Here is a 27,942-nt window from a genome sequence, read left to right as displayed (position 1 = left end):
GGGCAAAGTAGCCTTATTATTATGAACACAGCACGTAGCAATTGTCCAGGGGCGGAGGGGAGGGCAGGGCTCTGCCAGGGCGCCTGAAAGGGGGAACGGAACGGAACAAAGGACGAAAGGACCAAGCCAGAACCCCGAAAGTACAAATCAAACCCTCGAGAGCGGCCAAATAGTGTGCGGATGAAGAGCGAGAGGGAGAGTGGGCGCCGGCGAGGGCGAGAGAGGGAGAGGGAGAGCACAGCAATGGCGCACTGCAAACACGAGGGTCTGAGTGAGAGAGAGCGAGAGTGGCGACTTTGGGGGTGTGTCTTCCGTGCACTCGGATGATCGGACCTCCCTTTCGCACTGCCGCCGCGCAGGCAGCTCTCGCTACTCGTCGGCCAGCAGACCATCTCCCTCACACCCTCTCGCCGGCGCACGGGCAGAAAAGAGAGATAAGATAGCGGGCGATACACGGGGCTCTTGCGCTCGAAAGGCGAAATTCTGGGGTATAGCGTTCAGTAGCCGCGAGTTCTCGTCGCCAGCACCACGTTTACCGTTAGCACTGGCCCATCCACCCCGCACACCCCACCCCCCACCAGCCAGATACTCGCTGCATGCGCTGTACACGCATCCAACAGATACTTTTCCGAATTCGTTTTCAATCCAGCTACGTCCTGTTACGGATGCAGACGCGTCGCCTCCGTTGTGATACCAGACACATGTAATTGCAGGTCTAGAGCCACAGATTCAGATACAGAGCTACAGATTCGAGTGCCCCCCAGCAGATACTTAGCCTAATTACGCCGCGGATTAAACTATTAAACACTTAAATCCGCCAGGATTTGCCTATCAAATCAAATCGAATCGAATCCAATCGAAATCATATCACTGAGAGTGCCGCGAGTGACTGTGTGCGCGAGTGTGTGTTTTTGTGAACCGGCAGCGAGATTAAAAACATATCCCCGAGTTACTTAAAATTAATCACTAACATAATCACTGTGATTTTTATTATTTGATCTGCCGACGTCAACACCGCGTGTGCGAAAACTGTTTAACGGCTGGGGCTTTATTAAATGCCGCTTGCCATTTGATTAGCAATCTGTTGCAACAACACATCATAAACCTACCGATCTCGCCGAGATTTATAGCCCACTGCCCACGCGATATATCCGGAAGATTTTCGGAGACTTTCCCACATCTCCGGCGTTTGAAATGCTGGCCATCTGATTTATTGACGGGCCCACGACATTTGCTCCATCAAAGTTCGCCTTTGATATTCCGGATCGACGGAAGCAGCGAAACCGACGGCAGTTCGTTCCCACCACCCAGTGGATTAATTTGAATTCCTCTCCCATCATTCAGAGGTGAGTCCCAGTCCCATCATGTTGATCATAGCTTGAAAGTAGTACTTGATACGTTGTTTATAAAGAAGATCAGTATCTGAACTTATGATTCTTAAGTTGTTACCAGACCAGATCGCAAGAAAGCCACTGCAAAGCTTAGGTTTATCGAAGACAACTTTCTCCATGTACTTTGTCATATTTCAAATGATATTTCATATGATGTGTTAGGTCCGGAACTTAAGCGCCCCATGATGGCAATGTCAATGCATCAGATGCTAGGGAAACAGCCCAGCTAGGAGTCCGGGAGGATCACAAGAGGTTCCCATTGGGGGCCCAGAGCTCGCCCATAAACGGCTTGTTGGACGACGATTTAAGTTTACGGCGGACTCTCACGCCGCGCATAAATCACGGCGGAGTGAGACCCGTATCCGGATTGCCGCCATAAACCGAGATCTCGGCCATTCCGTAAGGGGGCCTCTGGGCTTCTGGGCTGGTAACGTGAGTTTTGCCAAAAAAATTGAAGGAGAGCCCGGCCAAGTAGCGTTGGCTCATTGACGTCACCTGAACAATTAGCAAACAAGATGTGGAAAAAACCTAAGTACACAATGCTCGGACTCGGACTCGGATTCGGATTCGGATTCGGATCTCCGGGCAGCCGCTAAACTCGAATTTGAATAAAATAATAAAATTAAATAGGAATGAAAACATGTGGAAAGCCTTGGCACAACATCGGAATCTTGCCACCTTCGCGACGAAGATCTCGCGGCCATAAAGTGGCATAAAATAATTCTAGCATTCTTTGTCTTAGGGAATCATTATGTAAATAAATTCTCACTTTTGAAATAAAATGACGAGGCAGAAAACAGAAAGCAGAAAGCTGAAAGCTGAAAAGCTGAAAAACACACACACGAAATGGAGCGGAGAATATTCTTTGGCGGAATGGAAACAATGGCAAACTGGCAACCGAATTATTTATTAGACGCTGCGGCAGATAATTTAGCCAGAAATTGAGACAACTGCGGCAAAGGCAGAGCAAATAACAGTATTATAAATATCCCCATCACGGCAATAAATGCATAACTTTTCATTTCAACAGCTGACCCATCCAATCGTGTGGCCCATAAATTGGCTTCAAGTGAAATTATCACAAAATATCACGAAAGGCTGCCTATTATATTATTATTGCTGTTGAACAACCGCAAATGGATTTAACATTACAGCCGCACTAATCCACTGGGGATCAAGTGGAGATCAAGCGGCATTATCAGCGAAATCGAAAGTGACAGCTCAAGCCAAGGCATTCCAATTAAATTTAATTGAATTCACTTAAATACACAACTGCGAATTTATGCTGCCGCTAGATTTATGAAATTCGTTCTCGCATTCTAGCATTCGACTGCCTTTGAATGCCTTTAGTTTGTTGTGATTGAGATTAGATAACCATTTATTGCAACGTTTCATTTCGCTTCGTTTCGCTTCGTTTCGTTACGTTACGTTTGCTCAGATAGCAGTGGGCCGCGTATGTAACGAATGCAATGAATATAACAAATACGTGTGTATATATGCCATTCCTGGCCGATATCGGGCGAAGGGGGCTAGGAACCTGGAGAGGTGTTCCCTGCCTTTTCGCTAATTGATTTACGATCGTTTATGGCTATTTTCGTGCTACTGTCAGTGGGCTGTTTTTATTTTTAACGAATTTATTGGACGCCCATGACACGGTTTATCGCACTAGTGACTGTCAGTGGGCCCTCTGCTCCACCAGTTTTCCCCAATTCCCCAATTTCGATTGCCAAAATCCAAAGGCGCCCAGTGTACGTGCAATCATAACAATAATAGCGCAGAAATGCTCGCAGAAATGTAAATATTTTACATCGATAAGGCTGTTATCACCCGGCCCCCCGTCTTCACCGCTCCCCCAGTCTGCTGATAGCGGTCTAGGTGGCTCGGTGGTGCGGTGGTGCGGCGGTGCCGTTGTCAGCCCATGTGCCCCACCAGGTCCCCTCAGGTACTCCACCATCCACACGATTTACGATGCCAACTAAAGAGAGTCCCATTCTACCACTCCGTTTGCCGCCGGCTCCAGCATCCGTGGTATTAACCCCTTGACGTGTTGGGTGTTAACATGCCATTCGGCTGGTGTTTGGGTTAAGCTCCCTGTTTGCCTTCGCCGTTGAGGCGATAAAAGGTTCCACCAGTTGATTTGCCTACCAGGTAGCCAAGCGATAATTAAGTCTGAGTAGTAATGAACTCGATATGAGTAACATGTGCACAGGGCTAAATCCATAATTAGAGATAATAATTGCTTTCTCAGTGTATTAATGCTAATCCGCTTCCGTTTTCCAGCTTTTCGGGCTCTGGCAACGGCTGCATCTTGGATTTGCTTTCACCACAGTTGGAAGATACCGGCCTCAAGACGACGACTTTCCTGCAGCACTTCAAGGACGTCGTCACGACGAAGTTCACGGGGCGGGACCACCACCTGCCGCCGCTGCACCCCGCACACCCCGCCCACCCGGCGCACCAGCAGTCGGCGCTGCACCACCACCACCACCAGCAGCAGAGCTTCTCCACCATTTTCCCCACGTATCTAGGCATGGACCGCTCCTCCGCCGTCGGCGGTTGCGGCGGGGGCGGCGGTCTGGGAGTGGGCGTGGTCACCAGCTCGGCCACAGCCTTGGGACCGGGTGGCCTGACCAACGGCGGTGGCGGAGTGGTCAGTGGCGCACTCAACGGCCTGGAGGCCATGTCGGCCGAGTCCACGGGCCTGTGCCTGCAGGATCTGGTGAGTGCCGGTACGGCAAACGGAGCAGGCTCCGCAGGATCGGCGGAGAGTGCCACCACCACCAGCACGGCCCTGAGCAGCGGCAGCACCGGCAGCTCCACGGTCAACGGAGGAGGCAGCAGCACCTCCGGCACGGAGCACCTGCACAGCCACCACAGCCTGCACGACTCCAGCTCGTCGGTCAGCATCTCACCCGCCATCTCGAGCCTGATGCCCATCAGCAGCCTGAGCCACTTGCACCACTCCGCGGGCCAGGACCTGGTGGGTGGCTACTCCCAGCACCCGCACCACACGGTGGTGCCGCCACACACGCCCAAGCACGAGCCGCTCGAGAAACTCAGAAGTAAGTATCGAATCAAGCAGTTCAGGACATGTCGGGAAAATATCAAAGTCTGTATAATAGCTCATCCACTAAGGGAATGTCCTAGTTTATAGGGTTTTTAGATGGAGGTTTGCTGATTGCCATGCAATTGGCAATCAACTACAAATTTGTAGCATAAATCAGAGATCCATAAATTTGCCTGGAAATACTTAAAGCTATTTTCTTTTGAACTGTTCCCTTTTGAGGAGCATTTTCCCGAAATATATCAGAAGCGTTTATTTTTCCGCGGCATAATGGGATACCATTTCGTGGGCAATTCGTAGTGAAATTTGTGAGGGGCAACTCGCGCATTGACAGCTAATTAGTGGGCCCATAACTCAGTGTGGAAGACGCACATTCTTGGGGCGCTACTAAGAAGATATTCCCTTCGATCCGAGTCATCAACAAGTGTCCACATTCTCATTGCTATTCATGGCACTTTTGTGCGCTTGTGTTTTATACATGTCCCTCTGTCAGCGGCAGCTGTTGTCATTTCAATATGCGATTCGTTTTGGCCATCATTCACGCTCCGTGCCAAAAGCTCATTCCCCGGGCCACTTGTCGCTCCGCATCTCCAATCCCCTCATGCATATTCATAATCATTGTGCAATCATTAGCGCATAATCTCCACAAAGCGTTACAAAGGGAGCGGCCCAAAAAACAGGAGTTGCTCCGCGATATATCTAAACAAATTTCAATTTTGTGCGCATGTCACGGCTAATTGAGCACCCTTCTGGCGTAGTGCCGAAAGCAACACTCTACCCTGCTCACTTCCACTTCCCTTGGCCCTTGGCCCTTGGACTCGTCCCTCTGACATTCGACATTCGATATGTGCATTGCAGTCAAGTGTTTGTTGTTCCGATTGCCTAATTGTTATGGGAATTTGGCCTCTTCGGAGGATGCTGGATTGGCGGCCTAGTGCGCAATGCCACAGCTTCAAGTGGCAATTTGACAACTCAATTGGTTCTGGGGAAGTTTCTGGGTATAGTCAGGGCTCTCCAGATGGGCAGGAAACCTGTTGGGCGTGGGCATGTAGGTAGATCACAATTTTGTCAAGACAAGTAGGAATTATATGAATACGGAGATCTCCCTCTTTAATACAACTGGTTTTGCCACTGCAAACTCCACGCAAGAGTCGCATTTGGGACGACGAGTGGCAACCTACGAAATTTCCATTTGCACAAGAGATTTGTCTGCCCTCGCCCAGAGATTTGTTGGCTGTCGCCCTGTCAACTCAACTCTGCCCTTCGGGGTTAACAGCCCGGCAAACTTTGCACTTGTCTGCTTCCCGAAAGGGCCAGAATGCCCGAAAAGAACACAACCAAACTGAACTGAACTGAACTGAGGTGAGCCCGGGTGAATCCATGGCCACAGATGTCCTGCCATTTATTTGCGTGCCAAAACAATTTAGCACAAAAATGGCTGGCATTTAAAATATGCACGACTGCAGTTATCCTTTGACACCCGCACAAACACGTAGATATTCGAGCTGCAGGTGCGGGCCACGTTAACAGCTCTGAGCCACAAATTTCCACTCGTGTCCGCCTGTTTTCCCCAGTTTTCCCCAATTCTCCCAGATTCTCCCCCTTGTTGTCGTTATTGTTTACGCTCTTGTTTAAATAATGGCCACGCAACGTGATTCTGCTCCTCCTGCCAGTTGGCAGGATTTTCATCAGACTCCAGAATTGCATGGCTGCAATCGGATTTTCAATTATTGGCCAATTTAATGGTCAGCACACAAACAGACAGAGAAACACCCACAACACCCATTCTTTTATAGACATTTATTTATGCGTATTTATATGTGCGGCAGAGGTAATAATTTTTTACGATTGCACTTTTTTATGGGCCGTGTTCCACCTTTTAGTTTCGACTCTACTCGACTCGACTCGACTCGACTCTTCCGTTTTATTTTTGGTAGATCATTTTATGGCTTCGGTGCGTGTTTTTATTTCGCTGGCGGTGCTCAAAGGATTTCAAGTTCGCGTTTTACACTAATTTAGTTCGAGGGCAATTTGATTTTTATGGTTAAAAGACGTAACTCTTTATTAGATCGGGATTGTCGCCTAAATTATGTTGTCAGCTGCTGGGAAGAACCGACCTTGTCCCTCCGACTGTTTATTTCATATTTCACCATCGCGGCAATTAGGGAATTATCTCGCTGTATCAGTGACTATATAAACATATATCCACTGGCGTTTATATTTGTCCCGGACAAACCAAACAGAACCCGAAACGAAACTGAAACTGAAACCGAAACCGAAACCGAAACCGAAATCCAAATCAGAGCAGTTTACATTTATTTTTTGGTTGCTCGGCAAATAATAGAATGTTGTTCTATTCCTATACCACCTATTCCCATACCTATTCCCATTTCTTTTTGTTTCTATTTTTTATTGCCAGCTAGTCCTTAGCTTGTTTGCCAAGTTGTTGCCACAGATACGACGAGATGAAGAACTATTTGCCCTGACAATGTTTGTGGCTGATGCCGTTGATAAAATTATGAAATTACCAGCGTTTCACTACGGGTTTCTGGTGAAATCGTGCTGTTATCTGTTGAGTCTACACGAAAGTAAATGCCCATCTTTCCGCTAAGTGTTAATGGCACGTGCAGCTCGCCGGGCTCTAAAAACACAAGAACACGAAAAAGCAGAGCAGAAACACAACAGCACAACATAAACAATATCCCAGACTAAGAAATCCAGCAGATACACACTTTTTCAATGGGGGAGGGGTCCTCCAGGACTCCAGGACTCCAGGACACCCGAACCGGGGCTACTTTAAATTCCGCACCAACCAACGCCTGTTTTTGTCAGGCCTGGTCCTTATGAATATAAATACCTTTTATCGATTTTCCGCTCGGCTCCTGTTCGCCGCTTAAAGCATTTAAGGATTTCGTCCTGCGGTGTGCGAACAGTGCATTGCCCGCAAATCTCTGCGAAATTGCTCACATATGTCATCCAGCTCTGCAGGACCAAGGATCACACTCGAATTGGCACTGCATTCACCCCGAATGCCACACAAATTGCACTTGCTGACCGCACAGTGGTATTCAATAGAAAAACAAGACAGGAGTGTCGCACAGAATGTTTCCTTTATTCAAATCTATATAGAGTAAATCGTAAAGTATAAAGTATGTATAAGTATTTATTGGCAAGCTAAATCTATTTCATTGTCTGAAGTTGTATCGTTTGGCCCACAGTAACTATGCTCAATGCTCCACTGTAACTATCGCAGAAGTTGCCATTTATCAATCCATCTGCACAGCTCTATCTCTAGTTTCCTCCTCGCTGGCACTGATTTCGTTTATATAAATTATAATGTCATTATGGCAACCAGCCACAAAATCCACAACCCTCAATCACCATCCCCAATCCTCGCCGCTCCCCGTTTTCCTTGAGGCAATTACCTCGTTGCAGAAGTTGGTCGGGAAAACTTGACTCTGTCCGCTTTTCCGCCTCTTTTCTCATTATCCGGGCATCGTGCAATTTCGTAAAAATGTCGCATTAGAGATTATCTGAGGAAACAAACTTGTCCGCCGGACAGGACTCGCAGGTCCTTGGTGTGGTCCGTTGGCCGTCTTTTTGCTGGCTGACCCAATGGCAGGAATGGAAAGGAATTCGAGCTGACAGTCGGGCAAATTACTGGCCAAAGTCATTGCAGTGGAAAACTACAAGCCAGGAAGCAGGGGCAAATCTAGTCTGGACACAAAAACAGAGATCTGCCCTTTTTTGGGTGTCCTTCTGCCTTTTGTCTTATCTGCAGCCTCAACTAATGAGTCCGGGCTTTTGGCCAGGACCTCTGGTACATATAGCCATACACATGGCCATTTGGCCAAGGGTTGTTCATTCTTGTCCATTCTTGGGACATGTCAATGTGATTTCCCAGATTTTTATGCGACTGTGCTCCGGTTGGTCAAGTGCCTGGAGCTCATTATAGGGCCATAACATGTGGTCAGGGGCCATTGTCTCGACCAAAGGATTAGTTCTGCGAGACATAAAAATTAACTCTCTTCAAGCCGTTGCCTAATTTTCATGACTCCGGATTGGGCTAACTTGCAGCGCGGGGGATGCAAGCGGTGTTTTGGGTTGCGGCATATGGGCCAGCAATTTCCACGGACATCAACACCTCGGCGGCAAATGTGGCATGAAATTGGAAAATATTTTCATTTGCGGTGGAGTGTTTAACCCTTTGGTTGGCCCAGCCAGTGGTTTACAACGAAAGCAACTCTTGCTCGAAGTCCTGCTCCCGTTTCCGTTTCCATTTCCAATTCCAATCTCAATCTCAATCCCAATCCCAATGCCAGTCCCAGGACCCCAAGCCGAGGCCAAAGCCAATCCCGATCCCCTTTCAACTGTCACATTAATCGTTTGTTTTTGGTCACCAACTAAACGTTGCTTATGCTTGACATTTTCCTTTCCTCCCTTTTCCGGGGCATGTCCTTTGTTGGCTCGTCCTTTTATCCTTTTATTTTTGTTTGTTTTGGTCTGGTGAGGTTTTCCTCCTCCTGCCTCTGACAGTCGTCGTCTCCTGCGTCTCCTGGCCCGGATAATTTATTGCTCCGGCTGCCGTGTCGTGTGTCAAAAGTTTTTATGTGGAAATCTGTCTATGAATGAGGCGCGTATGTGTGCAGGATGCCTAGATGCTCATATCCTCGGAGGCGAAAAAATCCGAATCATTTTCGAATTTTTGTGCAGTTTCATTCGGGCAACCCTCGCTTGATTAATTGAGCCCGCCCCTCGGGAGTGTTTGCCTTTGACTTTTGTTTGGTATCATCACAATAGTCGCCAAGTCAAATAAATGTACCATCGCTCATTTGTTTGCTCAGCGGCTAATGCCACTGCAAAATGGCTGTCGGGGAAATTGGTAAATTGGAAAATCTGAAAGTCTGAAAATCGAAAAATCGCAGAATCGGAAAAGCGAAAGTGACGCCGACACTTGTTGTCTTGCCTGACATGTGCAAAACGCCACCGACAAGCAACGCCCACCTCCATTGACACTTGCCACTCATCCAAACTCGATACCCACTCGAAAGCCTTGAAAACATTGTAAAACTCGGGCGACAACTGGCCGACAAATGTCACCGCCAGCTGACAGACGACGACAATTTTTCCGACGACCTGTCAGGCGGGAAAACCAAACAACAGGGCAACAAAGCAACTAAGCACCAGCACAGCAGCGCAGCAGGAAAATCAAACTCAAATTAGTCGCTGGCCAAAATGCTCGGGAAATATTTACACAAATGAAAATCGCCGAGCTACGTGATTTTCGCTGCGTTTTTTCAAATTCCCCGTATTTTTTGTCAGCTCGTTTTTGTTTTTAGAGCGTGTCGTTAGGAAAATATTTTACGATACGAAGAATGGGCGACGACGACCCATTTAGCTCAGGTCGGAAATCGGATTTGGGATCGAGAATGGGCCATCTATTCAGATTCATTCAGCTGTATCTTCGAATTCAAAGGTTGCAGCGAGGCGTACACTAAAAAATGAAAGTGGAAATGAGGATGCAGTGGAATTGGTGCGAGAAGTAGCGTCTCACATGACACATAACTTATGACTTATTAACAAATTAGCAGCTGAACTAGGTTTCCCAGACAAAACATTTATACAAACATTAATTCCCGCACTAAACACTGCTACCATGTTTGTTTTCTGACTTTTTCCTCCAACATTCAAGACGCTCATAATGAAGCAATGAAATTTTAATTACCCCAAAACGCATTCATTAGAGGCCGTAAAATACTTTCACGGGGAAATTGAAATTTTCCAACGGCATGTGAGGCTGTTGTCGGCGGCATAAATTATGCAACTGGCAATAAACTAATTGAGCCATGGCCAGTCTCCAAGGGGATGACAGTTGCGACTCCTAGGGGTTCTGTAAGCCCCACTGCCCCCCGCCAAAAAGGAGCTGGCTAATTGTTTCGAATGTCGCCGCGGGTGTTTGCTCACTTTAAAAACCACATTAAAGTGACAGCATGTGAGAAGGCCATAAATAATCGGCGGTATGCAAAGGAAGTGGTCCACAAGATTTGGGAGGAAGTCGGCAAGTCGGGACCCCGGACCATATGGGTGCACACCTTCCACTTCGCAGGAAGACCCCTAGAAATCAATTGCCACGGCCATAAATCTGTGACGAAATCGCTTCTATTTTTTTTGGGGGGCATCACGCCTATGGCTGAGTAATTAATACCAAAATAGGCGTGACTAACTGCGGCAATTATTACGTAGCAAATTGAGTCATTTGGCGCCGGTAGATTTATGGGGCCAAGGGGCCAGGGCGATTCCCTCGATTAACTTTCTCCATGGCAACTCTTTGAGCACGGGCTGAAGTTTTATAATCACGCCCCTGGAAACAATTAAGTTGGCCTCCTCCAGGCGCAATCCGCTTTTTAATCGGGCTAACCAAGAGGCCATTTCAGGCTGCGGTGTCATAAATCCTTTTATGAGCTCTTTTACGGGCTCCTCCTTTCTGGTCAGGAAAATAAAGGAGGCGATAGCAGGCTGGGTGGAGTTTTCCGCAGGGGAAAATACCTTTCAACGGCAGCAAACGGAAGCTGCAGCTGGAATGGATATATCTTTAGAACCAAGCTGAATGGTATTAAATACAAAACCTTTACATTAAGCTGGGGCGTTTTGGATATTTTGGCACTTCCCTGGTTAAAGCATAAATTTTTTTGTAATTTTCTCTTGCCTGCGCTGGCTTGTTCTTTTCAGTTTGGGCCGAAACCGGCGATTTCCGTGATAGTCATAGCTCCATGACCGCCGTAGCAAATAGTTTGGATAGCACCCACTTGAACAACTTTCAGACGTCATCGACATCCTCGATATCGAACCGGAGTCGGGATCGCAAAGATGGTGAGTAGCAGTCGTAGCAGTCGTAGCTGCCGTATCTGTAACCCCAGAACCACCCGGCAAAAGTTCCCGGCTGTTCCCAGACCGTATCCGTTATCTTCGGGGGGCCCATCGATAAGGAACATAATTTATAATAATTTCGGAAAGCGTGGCCAACGATTCCACCTTTGTCGGCGAATTTACTCGGCCGGGTCCGTTTAGTTTTCGATTAGACTGCCTTTGATTTGCGACCTCACGACGACAGCAGAACAGAAAAAGCGAGAATGGAGCCGAACGAAAATGATATTTCACAGGGGCAGTAATTTAGTTTATTTGATTAAGTTTTCGGCAGCTACCACTTCGATTTGGTCTCGCTTCTGGCCTCTCTGCCCCACTACATACGTGTACGAAAGAATACGACAAAAAACACAAAAAGCACGCCGCATGATCGATGACATTCGGGAACATACATTAACTGGTTATAAATCTGTTTGCCGGCGGGCCGCCTTTGAAGTTTTTCGGGGTGGTGGGTGGCTAATGGCTGGTGTTTGCTGGCGACGCCTGAAGGTTGCATGGCAATTAGTAACGGTGCTCCACTGTCGCCAGAAGTCAGGGGCCGCCCAGAAGACCTTTCCCCTCCGCGCTTATCTACCCACTGTTAACCCGAGCCGATCTGTGTATCTGTATCTGTAACTTTGTATATTCCATTCACTGAAGCAAGTATCTAAGAGTGCGCATTGCTTCTTCCGCAGGCAATCGCAGTGTAAACGAGACCACGATCAAGACGGAAAACATATCAAGCTCCGGGCACGATGAGCCGATGACCACCAGTGGCGAGGAGCCCAAGAACGACAAGAAGAACAAGCGGCAGCGGCGCCAGAGGACGCACTTCACCTCGCAGCAGCTCCAGGAGCTGGAGCACACCTTCAGCCGGAACCGGTATCCGGACATGTCCACCCGCGAGGAGATCGCCATGTGGACCAATCTTACGGAGGCTCGCGTCAGGGTGAGTAAAGATCATCAGTGGATCCTTCTGACCTATTCCCATGTCCTTAAAGCGAATGAGGTTCTGGAGTTGTATTTTTTAAAACTAAATGAGATAGAGCACGTAGTGCTGCCAGCCGTTCCCAAACTTTGCGCCACCATTACGGCGCTGATGCTCGAATTAATTGCCAACCAAGCCGCAAACGGCAAACAAACGCCGGATTCCGGCAGCTCGGTTGCCACATTATGCGGCCATTATAGTCCGGACCCCAATTATATTACGGACCGCAGGAGTCGCGACCGCAATGCAGCCGCACAGACTCGTAAATATGTCGCCTCGTTTGGCGTTGGCTTAAACCCAATGCGGCCAGCACGGCCAACGCGGCCAATATGGCCAATATGGCCAATACGCGTCCGGAAAGAAGAGCCCATTTCCCTGCGCCACCGGGGATTTATGTGCAGCTTTTGTGGGGCGAGGGGCGTGGCGAAAGGGCGAAGGGGCGAAGGGGCGGGGTGTTGCCATAAATTGCCGCAGCTAAAACTGCAGTTGGCAGCGTTTGCAGCATTTGCTGTTTGTAAACCGCGGGCTTATCGACGCCCGACCTCAACTGAACTGAATCGGAGTGTTTGCTCAATATCCGTTCTATTGACATGGGCCGGGCATTTGTCCATGTCCGAGGCACAATAGGTACTCTATGGGTACTTTCCAGCAAGGTATATTGTTTCTGAGGGAATGCGGTGCTAGGTTAGTGGAACTACAAGTATAGACTTATAATAGATAAGTCGGGAGTTGGCATGCAAAATCCGTTACTTCAATCTTGGAACAGTTTTGAGATCGGTGTAAGGTACACCGTGTGGAACTTATAACAGGGCCTCGGGTGGTACAAGATACCTTGGCACACAAGCGTTGTAATTGTTTGTAAACACGATAGTTAGTTGGACAAACAATTGGAGTTGTGGCGCCAGCGCGGCAAATACTCCTCCGATATCGCCGATATCTGCGGCTATATCTATTTCCAGCCCATACCATTTCCACTTCCATTTCCATTCGCCGTCGAAGCGGACGGAAAGACAATCGGCAGACAGGCGAGAAGATATGATAGACAAATGATCGATGATCGCCGCTGATTGCTGATGGTGATCGGGTTTGTGATCATTGTCATTGGACGTATGGCGACATCAGCGTGGCATTAATTGTACAGCTAGAAGTGGCTGCTATCACGGCCAGTGTAACCGAGTGCAATTGCCCCGGAAAAGGAGAACATCTGCGAGCAGGGCGAGACTTCATGGTCTTCCTATGCAAATTTCGCCGGACTCTCGCATATGCCCGGAAAAAGCGACGGATGCCCTGCACTTGACAACATTTATAAAGAAATTAGCTGCGGCCCGGAGTGACAAGGGAAGGAGCCGGGAATGATGGTAATCTAACATGTGTTCCTCGCATAAAGCAGCTAAATGCATAAAATATTGATACAGTTTGTTTTATGGTCCATTATATGATGATGACAAAACGGTTGGCTCGGTTTGCTCACTTTGCTCACTTTCCACCATTTCCCCCATTTCCACCCTCCGAAAATGCAAAGCGATGCCCAGACTATTTGTCATCGCCAGCCGAGGGTTGTTTAATGAATTAGAAAACCGCACACGAATTAATGATGATCGCGATCATGCCTTTGCAACTGTCTAAGGGGTGGCTCACATTTGACTTTGACTCCGGCTCCGGCTCCGGCTCCGACTCCGGCCCATTGCCCATTGTAATAGCGGAGGCAATAAAATTTATCAAATATACAAAAGGATTACGGCCCACGGCGGTGCAACTCCGCTCCCGGGTTGGGCCGTATAAATCTGGCCGGGCTTTAAACTGTCAAAAAAGAGCAGCCCCTGTTTCCATTTCTTCGGGCCCTGATAGCTACTAATCCGGGGATTTACATGCGCCGGCAATTATGGCAATATGTTCGCCCCGTCTGTGCCATTGTCTCACAGCTCAGTACTCAGTACTCAGTACTCAGGGCTTCCACTTTTTAATGTGTCAAATAGAACTCACTTTTTAATTCAATTACCAGCCGAGGACTGGCAAAAACAGGGCCCACAAAAGCATCGAAGCTGGCATCAAACTGGGATGCGAATTGAATCTATGGGGTTGAATCGAGTATCGAGTGCCACTTTTTGCCAGCTCTTTTTATGGTCAGGTGTCGCCAATGGCCCGGAAATGGAAACAGCAATTGCCAATCGCTGAAAGTGTATAAAAAAGCCATTGAAAGTGGCCACAAAGGAGCCACAATATGCTGGCATGATTGCAGTTTGAATGGTTCAATGTAGTGGATAAGTGGGAAAAGAAAGAGGTATCTTTTCAAAAATCTGGGTTATGACCAACAGTTGTGACATTTCGAGGGCTATACAATGAACCCTGCAAAAATATTGGAGCTTAAATAATTCCATTTAAAACGCAGCTAATGGCTACCGACCTTTTGACTTTATTTACTCCTGTAATAGCCGTGATTAGGCTACTTTTTGTTCACATATGTCCGTATATCTGCAGCTGCAGGCGAACATCGCACCAATTAATGCCGCCGATACTCCGGCGGGAGTGTAGTAATGTATCTGTGTATCTGTGTATCTGTGTAGTCATCCAGACAGTTGAGCACACAAAGAGACAGCGCTGCGTGGAGTAGTCCACGTATCGATGTTATCTGCTGATTTTCACTTGGGCTGGGCTATCACTGGCGTAGAAGAACCCCGGAAATGAGAACCACGGCCCATTCCACATTTAACATTTCACATTTCACATGGGGCAAATAAAAAACGTATTTAGCTGCAATTTGCGACCATCAATCATGGGAGCCCGCACAAAAAGTGAGGCCCTAACTTCTGCCACATGGCCACTTTTGGCCACTCATATCTTTTTGCCACGTCCACCGTCCACCGTTTACCTGATGAAGCGTTGCATGAGTTGCCGTCGAGTGTCGTTGATGCTTTCATCAAAACCAATTAGGATTTTCCACAGACTCTGCCCGTTGAGTGGAAAATTGCGCTGTTTTTTTTTTGTGCACTCTCTCATATTTCACTTTTTCACTTTTGCGCAGAGTTCCCTGGCTTTTTGTTTTTTTTTTTCCAGCAGGCACATCAATTTGCCATCAGCATTTTCCGTTTTTCCGTCTCCCCGGTTTTTGTGTTTTTTGCAACTTGGGCAACTTGCTAAATGATACGTGAAAATGACAGCTGACGAGATCGATGACGTTAGTTTTGCATCCTAGATGATGCACGAGATCCTTGAGCTCCTGATGATGATGATGCTGATGGTGATGCTGATGGGGCTGAGCGATGTACCTTGACGAATTGACACATTGCGCAGGCAGGGGATTTGATTTAGGTGCTGGGAAAATGGGAAACTCTCACTTTCGCTTTTCACTGTCGCCTTCGCCTCGGCAACCAGCTCATGCGATTTCAATTAACTGCCGCAACTAATTAGATTAAGGCAATTGCCGCACTAAATTCGCTTTGCTGGCACGCGGCCATAGTTATTCACTTGTTAGCCGCGCTCGGAATGTCTCAATCAGCGTTTTCCCAGGCGAAAACAAACACTTTTTGCATAGATCAGCGCGTGTCGGATTTTAGTCACGCCAGTTAGGTGAGTTCCCAGTATGGGAAGTTTACAGGACCAAAAGGACACGCATAGTGCGTGGAGAGGGGTGCAGACCAGCAGCATTGGCCATAAATCTGCAACCCCGCAACGTGGAAGCCGACGACCAACGCGTTGATTTAGGGACAATGTGGCAATGCGGCAACAAGCCATGAAATTCGAATGTGCAGCTTTAATTGCCCGGGCGAATGTATCTGCATCGGTGGGAACCTTTGGTTCTGTTTCTGTTTTAAGTGTACGTGTATCTTAAAGCTTCGGGGCTCGAGAGCAAGAAACTCATCAAAATGCTGCCAACGTCTGCGCAGCTCTTTGTCATTTGTATCTGTATCTGCGTGGGAGGAGTATCTTTGTCCGCCCCCAAGCATCCGTATCTGTGCAAACTTCAGCCATAAATTACAAAGTTGCCATTTTGTTTTTATCTTCTTCTCGGGGAGCACTCGTCCGCCTTTTTCTCTGCACTTTCTGTGTGCAAAATAATTTTGATTTATTTTTGCACCCTCGCAACTTTTTCCCCCACGCCCCTTGCCCCACGCCACTCGACCATTCCCCACACTTTTTTGGGGTGGCAAGCCGAGTTTATTTATATAAAGCTCTCCATTAAAAAAGGCAGCCCGGGCTGACTGGGAGTATTTATGTATATATTTGTATATTTATAATTACTGCACATGCGTATTGCGGCGGGGCGCGCTTTTTGGGGTAAGTTTTGCCTTGCCACTCGTTGCCGTTGCCGTTGCCGGGGCAGATACATAAATTTTCAAGTAATAAATTATAAGGAAAATGGCCGACTGTGCGGCTTAAAAGCTGCGAATAAGTCGCGCTGGGAACTGCGAATAAAACTTTTAGATTTGTGTCTAGTTTTCGGGGAAACCAACAGCTATCCCTAAGAAAACTCTATCCCCAGCTTTTGGACGTATCTACCTTTATATATATTTAATCCCGCAGTGAGCTAATCAAGTACCTACCTGTTTTCTCTCCGCCAGGTGTGGTTCAAGAACCGGCGGGCCAAGTGGCGCAAGAGGGAGCGGAACGCGATGAACGCGGCGGTGGCGGCGGCGGACTTCAAGTCCGGATTCGGGACGCAGTTCATGCAGCCGTTCGCGGATGACTCGCTGTACAGCTCGTATCCGTACAACAACTGGACCAAGGTGCCCTCGCCGCTGGGCACCAAGCCCTTCCCGTGGCCAGTGAATCCGCTCGGATCGATGGTGGCCGGCAATCATCACCAGAACTCGGTGAACTGCTTCAACACGGGCGCCAGTGGCGTGGCGGTCAGCATGAACAACGCATCCATGCTGCCGGGCTCGATGGGCTCCTCCTTGAGCAACAGCAGCAACGTGGGCGCCGTGGGCGCACCCTGTCCGTACACCACCCCCGCCAATCCGTACATGTACCGCTCCGCCGCCGAGCCCTGCATGAGCAGCAGCATGAGCTCGAGCATCGCCACCCTGCGGCTGAAGGCCAAGCAGCACGCCTCCGCCGGATTCGGCAGCCCCTACTCCGCCCCCTCCCCCGTGTCGCGCTCCAACTCCGCCGGACTCTCCGCCTGCCAGTACACCGGCGTGGGCGTGACGGACGTGGTCTGAGAAAACGCCCTGGGTGCGCTGCTCAACCAGCACCAGCACCACTTGCAGCACTTCTCGGGAGGATCGGTGGGCGGATCCGGGGTGCCGAATGGAATGCAACAGCACTCCGGCAACATGCTGCACCACAGCAACTTGGGCCTGGACCACTCCGATCTCGGTTTGGTGGGGGGCGTGCCGGCCAATCACCAGGATGAGGGCAACCACAGCCTGGAGGGCAGCAACAAGTCGCCCATGGAGGCGCCCCTGGCCAACAGCAGCAGCAACAACAACAACAACAACAACAACAACGACAACGATGACGAGGACGTGATCGATTGAAAAACGCTCTAACTTAAATCAAACTAAAGGCAGCCTAGCCCTAAGCATTCATAAATAATTTTAGATGTTTGCCCAAACTAAAGATACATAACATAAATAAAAAGAAAAGAAAACGAAAACGAAACCCCTAACCAAAAAGATACAATTTTTTGAAGAACAATAACTAAATTTAACAGAAAAGAGTCCCAAACTCTGTTTTATTTGCATTGAGATTAGATGCCCCTTTGTTCGCGTGCCCCCAATTCAGAAATTAAGTGTTTTTGTAAATAAAAGCAAATATGTAGTCTTAAGCAGCGGAACCCTAACTAATCAAGCCAAATAGCCAGCCCAAAGATCATATAGTCGCTCCTAGTTCCACGTCAGTTCAGTTCAGTTCCCCGTCGTATATATCGTATATATATATATATAAACCAGAAACGTATCAAGATTGTAAACAGCTAAGGCCAAAAAAGAACACTGAAGCTAAACTACAAAAATATATCAAGCAGTAGCAGTTTTTAAGGAGTTGTCTAGTCGTATAGATCCGCATATGGCATATATAGTACCAATACTGTCTGTATATGTATATGTACATGTACATGTATATCCCTCTAAAGAGCCCCGTATAAATATAAACTATTTAATAATTGTACACTTAACATTACTAGCTATAGAAATTGAATCAAAAGAACAATAAAAATTATGGAAAAAAAGCACCCACGCGACGGAATAATGAATTACGAGGGCAAATTGCGGTCAACCGCTGGGATAACGAATGGCTTTTCCGCTGGGGAAAGCTGGAAAGCGGAGTGGGAAATGGAAACATTAAAAAATCAAATTGTAATTTACAGCCGCGGGGGGTGGGGCTCGTACTCGTATGCCAATCGCCTTTTCCGGGGGGCAACGGGAATGGGGAGTTAATTTAAAGCAGCTTTTCCTCCCCCGAAAGCGAGCAAGTGCTTAATTCCAAGGTGGACCTGGTGCCAAAAGATCCATCCATCAATTTATTCATTACGGCGAAATTATGTCGCATTTATATGCACCCCGCAAAGAGACAACCCCCCGGAAAATCACCGCACAATAAAAATAATAATAAAAGGACATCAGCGCCGTGGGGTTGGTTTTCCCGGTTCGGGGCATCAAATTTGAATTTCATATGCTGCCTGCTGCCTGCTGAATGCTGCCCGTCTTGATTGAAGGCGGCTAATAAAGTGGCAAAGAGAAGGGAAAATCGGGGAAATGGGATTTCCCGCTGCGTTAAGCATCTATTTTGGCGATAGCGAGAGGGGAGGGGGGCTAAACTGCGACCCGGCGACCATTTGATTTATTTTATTCGCCTTTGCCCGCTGTTAATGTTTTAATAAGATTGATTTTATTGCCGCTCCTGTGCGTGGGTGGATTTGGTCCTGCTGGGGCGTCAAAGGGTTAATAAGTTGCGCTCCAGCTGTTTTGGCAACTCTATTATTGTCCCCATTTCGCTGGAAATTGCGACGAATGCAAGATGGCTTGCGAATGTGCGAGTTTCGGGGCAGTTTTTACTTTTCTGCCCTATCTGGAATTACTTTATCGGCACACACTCACTCGCGCAATTAACTTTTCGGCGTAATTAATGCCGAGCCTAATTATTGTTAATCAAGCTCAGGCCGTCAAACAGGCCGCATAATGGATGAGCCGCAATTAAAATCAACTTCCTATATATGTACATACAAACACGATTATATATGTATTTGCATGGCTGGTGGCAGCAGCGTGAGTCACGCGGAAAAGTCTTGTTAAATGGGAGTATAAAAACACACACAATTAAAAGTGCAGCAAGAAAGGCAATGAACGCCTCAAATAGTGCGAAATACTTTGAGTGAGGTAACCAACTGATTTCAAGTTTCGCATCTCTGGGAGCTGTTCGATGTCATCCGCGAATGAGGCGCCATCTTGAAACTGTCTTATGGAACGACGCATGTTGCCAGCCATTGTTTGCCTAACCCACCCCGTTGGATGCCATGCCCCCTTGGATGCCACCCCAACTGGCATCCGTTCCCCCCAGTCCCACCAATGTAGAGGCAATCAGAGAACCAGTCGAGCAACGGGCGAGTTATTTTTACTTGTCTTACTGGGGAGCGGGAGCCCGACCCTTGGCTGATTCCCCATCATTTACTTTGTCAGTATGCGGCAGCTTCATCATTACTATTGCTGCTGGTCCGCTTCTTTGTTTGCAACGTACAAACACGTCACTCGATGATTATCATCCCCATCATCATCGCCATCGTGGTCTCCATCTTGGCTGCTGTATTTTTCCCTTAGGTACTTGTCTTTCTTAACTCATTGCGTTGGCAATAAATCTTCGACGCTCTTATCTGCCAGGCGCACAGTTTGGGTTCGGATTTGCCCCAAGCCACGCCCACGCCCACGCCCACGCCCACGCCCCCGCCCATCCCCATTAACTGACTTTCACTTGGGCCATATGTCAGGTGCTGCTCTTCTATTTCCCGAGGATCTGTGCCCATGGCACCTGCCTAAACAAAGGGTTTTGGCCTAATGAGTCGCCGAAAATTTAAATTTCAATTCATGAGCCTTTACTGCCTTTGCTGCAGCAGCTTTGGGCCTCATTAAAATGGGCCTGAAATATTAACTAGAGAAAGCTGAGTAATTGCCAGTGTTTCACTGGGTAAACAAAGCCCAGCCACGTTGATAATAATATTCGAATGTCCCATCTGCAGGTCGACCCCATTTATGACCAAATACAAAATGATGGCCATAAAATCGTCTCATATTTGACTGGTCTTTATTTATTCATTTCAAATTTACTTGCTGGCCATTTTATGATGCCAAATTTTGACCTAAAAATCATAAAAACGGTAATCAAAATGTTTGCCCGCTTTATGGCCGACACGAAGAAGGTCGGCAGAGTGGCGAGTGGGGAGGGGGGTGGCGAGTTCTAATAACGTCTAAACGCGAGTCCGGCCAAAAGGAAAAGCGGGAGGAAAAGAGAGGCGGGTCTCCGGGCTTATGGCTTTTTAATGGTGCCGTGTGTCGGTTTTGTGGCAAATAAAATGGCGCACATTAAAAGCGGGCCAAGGAGCTGCCCCACCAATTGCAGTGGCTCCCGCATCCTGGCCCCAACCTCCGGCTAACCCCCTGGCCACCTAGCTCATATTGGGGTCATGCATGGCAGCCCGGGTAAATAAAAAATACATAAAAATATTTTACGAGGCCCGGGCCTCCGCCGGTTCCGGGAATAGAAGGAATAGATGGAGCAGAGCCCAAGGAGCTGACAATAGGATAGTCCTGGCAAAAAGGGGACATCGCAGCGAGATTGCAATAAAAATGGCGGCAAATAAAATTGACAATATTGTCATGCGCGCAATTTGATTTTGATGCCAGTGTGTGGGGCTTTCGCGATTCTTGGACTTGGCAACAAAATGAGTACATTTTAATTTCCCTGGGAGCCATTGGTATAGCTTCTTGGTTAAATAAAACATTATATATAAACTTAAAGTAAGGCAATATTGCAGGCAATACCTATGCCGCCTATAAATACTTGGCAATAAGCGCCGATTTCTAATACTCCGTACACAGTTCCCTTTAATATACTTGGCTGGCATCTTTACTTTTGTTTTATCTGCCGTACTAACTTTTTATGGAGCAGTCCAGCTGCCGATGAAATGTTTGAGAAGCCGTCGGCAAAACGCTGAAAGGTCTGCCCCTTATCAGCGAACCCCATTCGGGCGTTCCCCTCCCCTTTTCCACCCAGGCCCCCCCCACCCATTTTTTATCTGCGAGAGTGTGGAGCCAATGATTATTCCGGGTTTTGTCATTTCAATTCGCATTATCCTTTGCACTTATTTTACTACTTTGTGCGCCACTGCTTCTGTTCTCCCCCCTCCACTCCCAGCCAACTCCAACTGTAATTGTGGGCTGGTGTGGGCGGAGGGGAAGGGGAGGAGGCAAAGGACGAGGGTGTGTTTGTGTAATGGCGGGTTGCGGAAGTCCTTCCCCCGCCCCGTCCTTTTAGCCCTGTCGAGTAACTCGTATTGTCATTGTGCAAATAAAATATGTCACGAATCGCCCACACCCCGCACTGCGCTCCTTGGGTCCACCCCAAAAAAGGCGATCCGAAACACGCCCCCTGCTATGTGTGTGTATCTAACCTTTTGTGCCCATTGTATCCTTTGTACAGGACTCACACAATGAGAGCAAATGTTTTGGTTGCTTACGAGCATCAAGAAATGAGAATCGCTTTTATATAAACTTGGCTGAATGAGGATGGGCGGTTGATGCGGTTAGAACAGTCGGCCAGCATTGATTCCGCTTCGTGCACCGTCAGAAATTACCTGTAACTGAACTGCTTGAATAACTAAGTAAATGTAAAATACTTGCAATTCGCTTGTGAACCTTTTTGTTCATACTTAATTGCCCTACATTTTTCAGCAGCTAAACGGCTTCATTCTTCCCCCTCCCGGATTCATACAAACGCTTTTCACTTGACAAGCCAGGCAAATAAACAAACTACACGGAAAGCCAATGCCAAAGCCAAAACATAATCCATGATTTCAGCTGCCAAATCCTTTTCAAAGCTGCAGCCAGGTGAAAAATAACGAAAAATCGTATTTTTCATACATTTTTATCAAATATATAAATACACACTCGTGTGGGTTGTATACGTTTGTGTGGGCCAATTCCAATTCAATCCAATCCAGCCAATCCGCATCCGAACAACTACACAAGTTTATAAAAGACACTCGTTGGCCGCCCTTTGTGTCTTTGTGTTGAGTGCTTTTTGGCTAAATGCGAAATCGATTGGAAAACAATTTCCAATTTTTAAAGAATTATCGCCGCCATATTCGCGCATGCTGTACTAAATCACACATAAGCAACCTCTAAATCTGCTACCCAGGACCCCGACCCCCACCCCCACCCCACCCGCACACATGGGCAACCTTTTCGCAAAGCTTTTCCTTTTGCCCCGTTTATTTCCTTTTTATTTTCCGCTCTCCCCCGCCCACCAATATTTTCCATTTCATTTTCTGCGCGGTTGGCAGCGCGTTTAGCTTTGGCTGCATGCCTGACTGACTTTCAGTTATACTAAAAATATATACATTTATATCCGCACACATAAGCTGAACGAACAGCAGGGGAAATGCCAAAAACGAAACTATTATGAGCCAGTTGGTTTTTGCACATTAAATAATAGTTAGCAAATAAAAACGTTCGACTAAAATATAAGGCTTCCGATTTTAATAATCTCGTGCACTTAAAACAGCAATAAGCTGTGACAAAATGTGTACTTTCACAACCCCATGTACAGCGCAGCGTTCCTCTCCGAGTGGCCTCGGGTGTACCCTTATGGCTGTTATCTCCACCGCAATAGCTACTGAATCCGCAGAGGTGGGAGCTGGATATCCAGGGTCCGGGATCCGGGATACGGGATCCGGGGAGGACTTCGAGCACTGGCAACGCAACCCGCAGCCATTTAGTTTTATGTGCCCCGTTCGGTTGGGTTATTGCACCTTTGACTCGACTCCATCGCCATCGCCATCCGAATTCCACTCCACCTTCGACATTCCCCGGAGCAGGAGGTGTCACCCTGGAGGGCATGTATCCACAAAGCATCTCGCGTGTGAGAGCCATTTATTATTATTTGCTTTCAGCAAATGTTAGCAAGTGTTAGCAAATGTGAGCCCAAAACCGAGCCCGAGTCTCGGCCGCAAGCATTTCCTAATCAGGTTTTAACTACTAATAGGATTTCCGAGGTGGCGAATCGTAATTTACATGGCTTTGGCCCGAGATACCCAAAGAATTGAATTGGAATCCAGAGCAAAGCTGCCGCTAATGTATTGCAGATTATGGCAAATCCCTCGGCACTTCCTTCCCGATACCCAGCAAGCCCAAGGACCTCATACTCACACGTGCTCTAGCACTGAGTGGAGCCAATGGAGACGCCACTCAGGTCCCTGAAGCGCCTGAACCGCTCGACTCGCCGCTGGCGAAAGTAGCGCCTCACCTCGAAGGCCGCATTGCAGGCCACCAGGCCCAGCATGATGGCCGTGATGAGCGCGGCGAAGATCAGCAGGAACCAGTGGAAGTAGCAGCTCATGGTCACTGGCTTCTGCAGCCAGCCGCTCCAGGACTCGGTGCACTGCTCCTGGACGCACCTTCCGCGCACATTCCGCACACAGCCCTTGGCACAGCAGCCATTCGGACTGAAGCGGCCACAGACTGTCAGTTCGGTCTGGGGATCCGAGCAGTTGACCCCTGCATGCTGCCCCAAGCTGCGGGGGATAATGTGGGCCAAAAGGGAGCCCAGGGTCAGTAGCTTGGCCAACATAGCGCACTTTTCTCACAACTCGAGTGGCATGAATTTTGAAGACAATCGAATAACTTTAAGTCTAAGTCAGGGCTGGCTGCAACTGGAAATTTGACAATGGAACACATGGGGGAAATTCGTGTATGTTCTCAGTGTAATTAGCTGTTTAATACATGTGCAAGGTAGTAATTCATAAATCCTCCTAGTTTCACATAAAAGAAATTGCTTTCTTCTCACTCTTTATCTGTGCTCCTGGTCTCCAAAAAGGCCCTGGCTTTTTCTGCCCTGTCCCGCGCCTCAATGGCCTCCTGTTCCTGCTCCTGCGCATCCTTGGGTGGAATATACTCCTTCGGATTCTGCTCCCGGGCATTCGGGATGAAGGGAGCATGGGGCCAAACGGAGGGCTTCGCCTGCAGCAACCACAGCTCGTCGAGTTGGCTCTGGAGATGCTGGACCGCCTTCTGATGCCGATTGGCCATGAAGTAGGCGCAGCCTGTCCAAGTGAGAGTGATCAGGACCACGCTGGCGAAGATCAGCACTTTGGTGGGGATGGATTCCAGTGTGAAGCTCCAGCCGGATACCGATGGCTCCTGAGCTGCCAGTACCTCCTGCACCAGCAAACTTGGGAGCAACTTTAGGGCGATCGTGTGTCTCATTGCGCGGAATTTCTTCAACTGGAGCTTTGGCAATCGGGGAGCTGGCTTTATAGGCCCCACTTATCGCCAGTCGACGGGCATTCCTTTGGGAGAGTAATTCCAGTGGGAGTCTTAAAAAGGCTGAACCAATTACTAGATACTAGAACGAAATTTTGAATACAGGTATAAAACAATAAGTTTGCTGCTTTATTAACTTTCAATCTAAAATATCTTGCTTCAGCTTTTGGCCTTTTCTCGTATCATCCTTAGTTATTAATAGTGTAATACCAAAGTCGTCTTGAGAGTAGTTCAAACTCCACGTCCGCATTGTTATTGCTCTCGGTTATTATTCCATAGGGCTTAATTATTGTGGCAGAGCGGTCGGGGGAGGGGAAAGGCAGCCGAATCTTGATTAGAAGTGCCACATCAGCTCGCAATTCACTCGATTCGCCGCTCAAAGAGACCGTAAACCAAATCGGCATAACAAAGTGATTCTAATGTAATTCGTGATTTTGCATAATTATAAAGTTAATAATTAAAATTGCTGCGTGCACAAAACCGAAATGAAAACATTAAACTTTAATGACGATTTTGGGCCGTACAGGTGCATTGGTCATTCGGCATTTACAGCTTGGATTTGGCAGGGGGCTCACCTCCCATCGGCAAACAACTAATGCGTAAATATTAGCAAACTCCACCAGCTCCCTCCTCCGATTTTACCCATAAATTTGAGACACATATGCAGTGCGTTTGTAATAAGCAATCAATTATTATTATTGAATTTCGGGCATGGTCAGGTGCAAAAAGGGGGCGGTCACTAATGCGTCTAATGAGAATTTAAGCACACTTCAACCCACTCTCGGTCCGATTGAACCCAGCCAAAACCCAGCCCATCCCATCCCATCCGGAATTTGGGAATTCTGCGTGGATTTGCACGGCACACACAACAAGTACAGTTGTGCTGGGCCCCAATGCAAATGCAAATGCAAATACAATTACATTCCGAACCCATTTAGCGGCATTTCGGTTTGCTTTTCCTACATTTTCCAATTTGTTAGTCGGAACTGCGCAAATCTGTGATTTGCGGTTGGGCTCAGGCTTTTTGAAATATGAGCGGTTGCTACATGTTTAAAGGGAAATTAGGCGAAGAATTCAAAAAGCACAACTAAGCCATATGGAGCTCGGCTATATTATATTTTGTTTCTCTTAAGCTATAATTTTGAATTTTTTAAATCATGCCAGCCCAGATTCAAATTAAATATAATGTTTTTGTGCGCCAAGGTATGTGAACCCGTTTAGATATATCCCAACTGAATTTAGAGCGCACAATTATCGGGTAACCCTGTCAAGGATCCCCCAAACAGGATAGTTTCCCTTCCGGTTCCTATGTGAGGTGCCCTCAAAGTGCCCGCTTAACTGGGTTTCATGTGACCCTGCTAAACCGACATCGTTAATGATAATTTAATTATTGCCGGGCATTTCGGGCTTTGGCGACTTACGCACTCCTGCGAACGAGAATCCTGCGGCCTGGCTAATTGCAGCAAATCTGCTTTGGGTCAGTTAGTCGTCCTTATTAACTGATAATTGCAATCACCTGGCTTTTGGCCACCAGGTGGCCAGGAGCTACATGAGGGGCCGGCGGGCGCATAAAACATAAAGCGGCCAAATCCGCGAATATCGCCATCCGTTTCGAAGATACGAGCTGCAAACAGTGACAATGGCAGTGACAGCTCGGTTGAGCAGCGCGATAGGAACTTAACGCGCATCGCGGGCATTGTAATAATAAAACAAAAGTGTCAGCCAAAGATATCGCAGGATATCGCAGGATATGCGCAATCCATATTGAAAATTGATTTCAATTTTTAATAGGCATCAGGCAGCAGGCAGCGGCGGCGCTTTGATAAAAATGCCAGCACGCGGCAATCGCGCAATCGCGGGCTTACCTCTTCGCAGAAAGATACATCCAGATCCGGATCCGGATCCTGCCTCCTGCCCACTGACGGGGCTCTAGTTAAATATGGAAACAATATCGAAATGCCAGCTGAAATCGGCTGAAACTTGCAAGTGAATGCGAACGCGACATGAATATCCATATGCCTGTGTGCCTGCATTTATATTTGTTTTCGGAGCTGTCAAATCATATTTTAATCTGTTTTGATTGCTGACTTTTGTGCGAGGGATTTGGGCCGCCAGCAGCTGCAGCGGAAAATATTGCATTTTATTTTATTTATGCAAAAAAAGACGGGCGCATTTATATGGAAAGCTCGTGCGATCTTCCCATGCCTTTCCGATTTTTCCGCATTTTCCGCTCGTGACTCCAGTGGTGGCTGTGTTCTGTGCGTTTTCCATTTGTTTCATTTGATGTGCCAGAGTTAAGCAGTAAAATCCACTTTTTACGAGTTGTCCCCGGATTGCTTCGCCGGCCACGCCCACTCCCACTTCCACTCCCACTCCGCCCCTTTTTGGGAGCTTTGCGTAACTCATACGAGCGTAAGGAAACCCAACAGCACGCATTCAGTCGCTGAATTTTGTCAATAATATGTGTCAGCATAGAGGTGAGCATGAAGTCGACATGTTTGCAGGAGCTATTTCTACAAAAAGAGATATATTACTGAATAGATTAAGTATCCTATATTAAATAGTCATATCAATCTAATTCATAGAGGTACCGAGCCGTACTTGTTTTCAATGATCAGGTTGAAGGGACTGAAATATATTTTCTTCGATTAACTTTCGGACACTATCTGTTCTAAAATAATTATGTTGTCTCCGGTCAGGAAACTTGATACCATGCCTCACATTTAGTTTACTGTACTTAAGCGACAAGTATAATGTTATTTTTATTGTGAAAGTCGAACCATTATCACGTGCGTCACAAAGGTCTACTTCTTGCCGCATTCCAAGCGAAAATGCTATCTGCTGTCGGAAATCTCATGTTTTGATGTGTGATTTAAATTACTGCATTTTAATCGAGGAAATGCTTAAAAGTGGATCGGATAGGGATATCCCAAGTAGTTCTTAGTCAAAGTCGCAGGGAGTGGATACCATCACTGGCATACCTAACCTATCCGCCCGCCTCGCCCCCCTCGAAGCTCCTTTCTCAGCGCGGCTTTGGCAGTGACTTAAATACACATAACCGTAGATGGTGGCACTGGTCCTCGTCCTAGTCCTCGTCCTCGTCCTTTTCCCGTCCTGCCCCGC

At 47.6% G+C, this 27,942-nt stretch overlaps 4 protein-coding genes across 4 annotated transcripts; 2 read left to right on the top strand and 2 right to left on the bottom strand.

Annotated features, from left to right (window-relative positions):
- The first annotated feature begins 491 nt into the window (after positions 1-491).
- Positions 492-17,924, top strand: LOC6554965 (pituitary homeobox homolog Ptx1). Its single transcript, XM_001981101.3, has 5 exons — positions 492-1,346; positions 3,672-4,453; positions 11,185-11,325; positions 12,054-12,307; positions 16,906-17,924. The coding sequence occupies exons 2-5, from the start codon at positions 3,922-3,924 to the stop codon at positions 17,506-17,508; spliced, it is 1,530 nt and encodes a 509-aa protein (XP_001981137.3). The 5' UTR covers positions 492-1,346; positions 3,672-3,921; the 3' UTR covers positions 17,509-17,924.
- On the top strand, positions 17,587-17,839 carry LOC113563710 (E3 SUMO-protein ligase SIZ1-like). Its single transcript, XM_026975751.1, has one exon. It carries the CDS (start codon positions 17,602-17,604, stop codon positions 17,824-17,826), a length of 225 nt encoding a protein of 74 aa, XP_026831552.1. The 5' UTR covers positions 17,587-17,601; the 3' UTR covers positions 17,827-17,839.
- Positions 17,925-23,687: 5,763 nt separating the features above from the next.
- Positions 23,688-24,197, bottom strand: LOC6554964. The gene has a single exon (XM_001981100.3). It carries the CDS (start codon positions 24,125-24,127, stop codon positions 23,714-23,716), a length of 414 nt encoding a protein of 137 aa, XP_001981136.1. The 5' UTR covers positions 24,128-24,197; the 3' UTR covers positions 23,688-23,713.
- A 45-nt stretch (positions 24,198-24,242) lies between these two features.
- LOC6554963 lies at positions 24,243-24,780 on the bottom strand. The gene has a single exon (XM_001981099.2). It carries the CDS (start codon positions 24,760-24,762, stop codon positions 24,340-24,342), a length of 423 nt encoding a protein of 140 aa, XP_001981135.1. The 5' UTR covers positions 24,763-24,780; the 3' UTR covers positions 24,243-24,339.
- Between the last annotated feature and the right edge of the window lie 3,162 nt (positions 24,781-27,942).

The sequence above is a fragment of the Drosophila erecta genome, unplaced genomic scaffold (assembly GCF_003286155.1).
Source record: "Drosophila erecta strain 14021-0224.00,06,07 unplaced genomic scaffold, DereRS2 tig00000000-arrow-pilon, whole genome shotgun sequence".
Lineage (NCBI taxonomy): Eukaryota > Metazoa > Arthropoda > Insecta > Diptera > Drosophilidae > Drosophila > Drosophila erecta.
Note: the sequence above shows the minus strand (reverse complement) of the source record. Positions and strands in the feature narration are given on the sequence as shown.

Bases quoted from the DNA above. Each gene is read 5' to 3' on its own strand.
- LOC6554963 (XM_001981099.2), bottom strand. From the start codon at position 24,762: ATGAGACACACGATCGCCCTAAAGTTGCTCCCAAGTTTGCTGGTGCAG.
- LOC6554965 (XM_001981101.3), top strand. From the start codon at position 3,922: ATGGACCGCTCCTCCGCCGTCGGCGGTTGCGGCGGGGGCGGCGGTCTG. The intron at 4,454-11,184 runs GTAAGTATCGAA...TGTTCTTTTCAG, and splicing joins GCCGCTCGAGAAACTCAGAA to TTTGGGCCGAAACCGGCGAT. The intron at 12,308-16,905 runs GTGAGTAAAGAT...TCTCTCCGCCAG, and splicing joins TTACGGAGGCTCGCGTCAGG to GTGTGGTTCAAGAACCGGCG.
- LOC113563710 (XM_026975751.1), top strand. From the start codon at position 17,602: ATGCAACAGCACTCCGGCAACATGCTGCACCACAGCAACTTGGGCCTG.
- LOC6554964 (XM_001981100.3), bottom strand. From the start codon at position 24,127: ATGTTGGCCAAGCTACTGACCCTGGGCTCCCTTTTGGCCCACATTATC.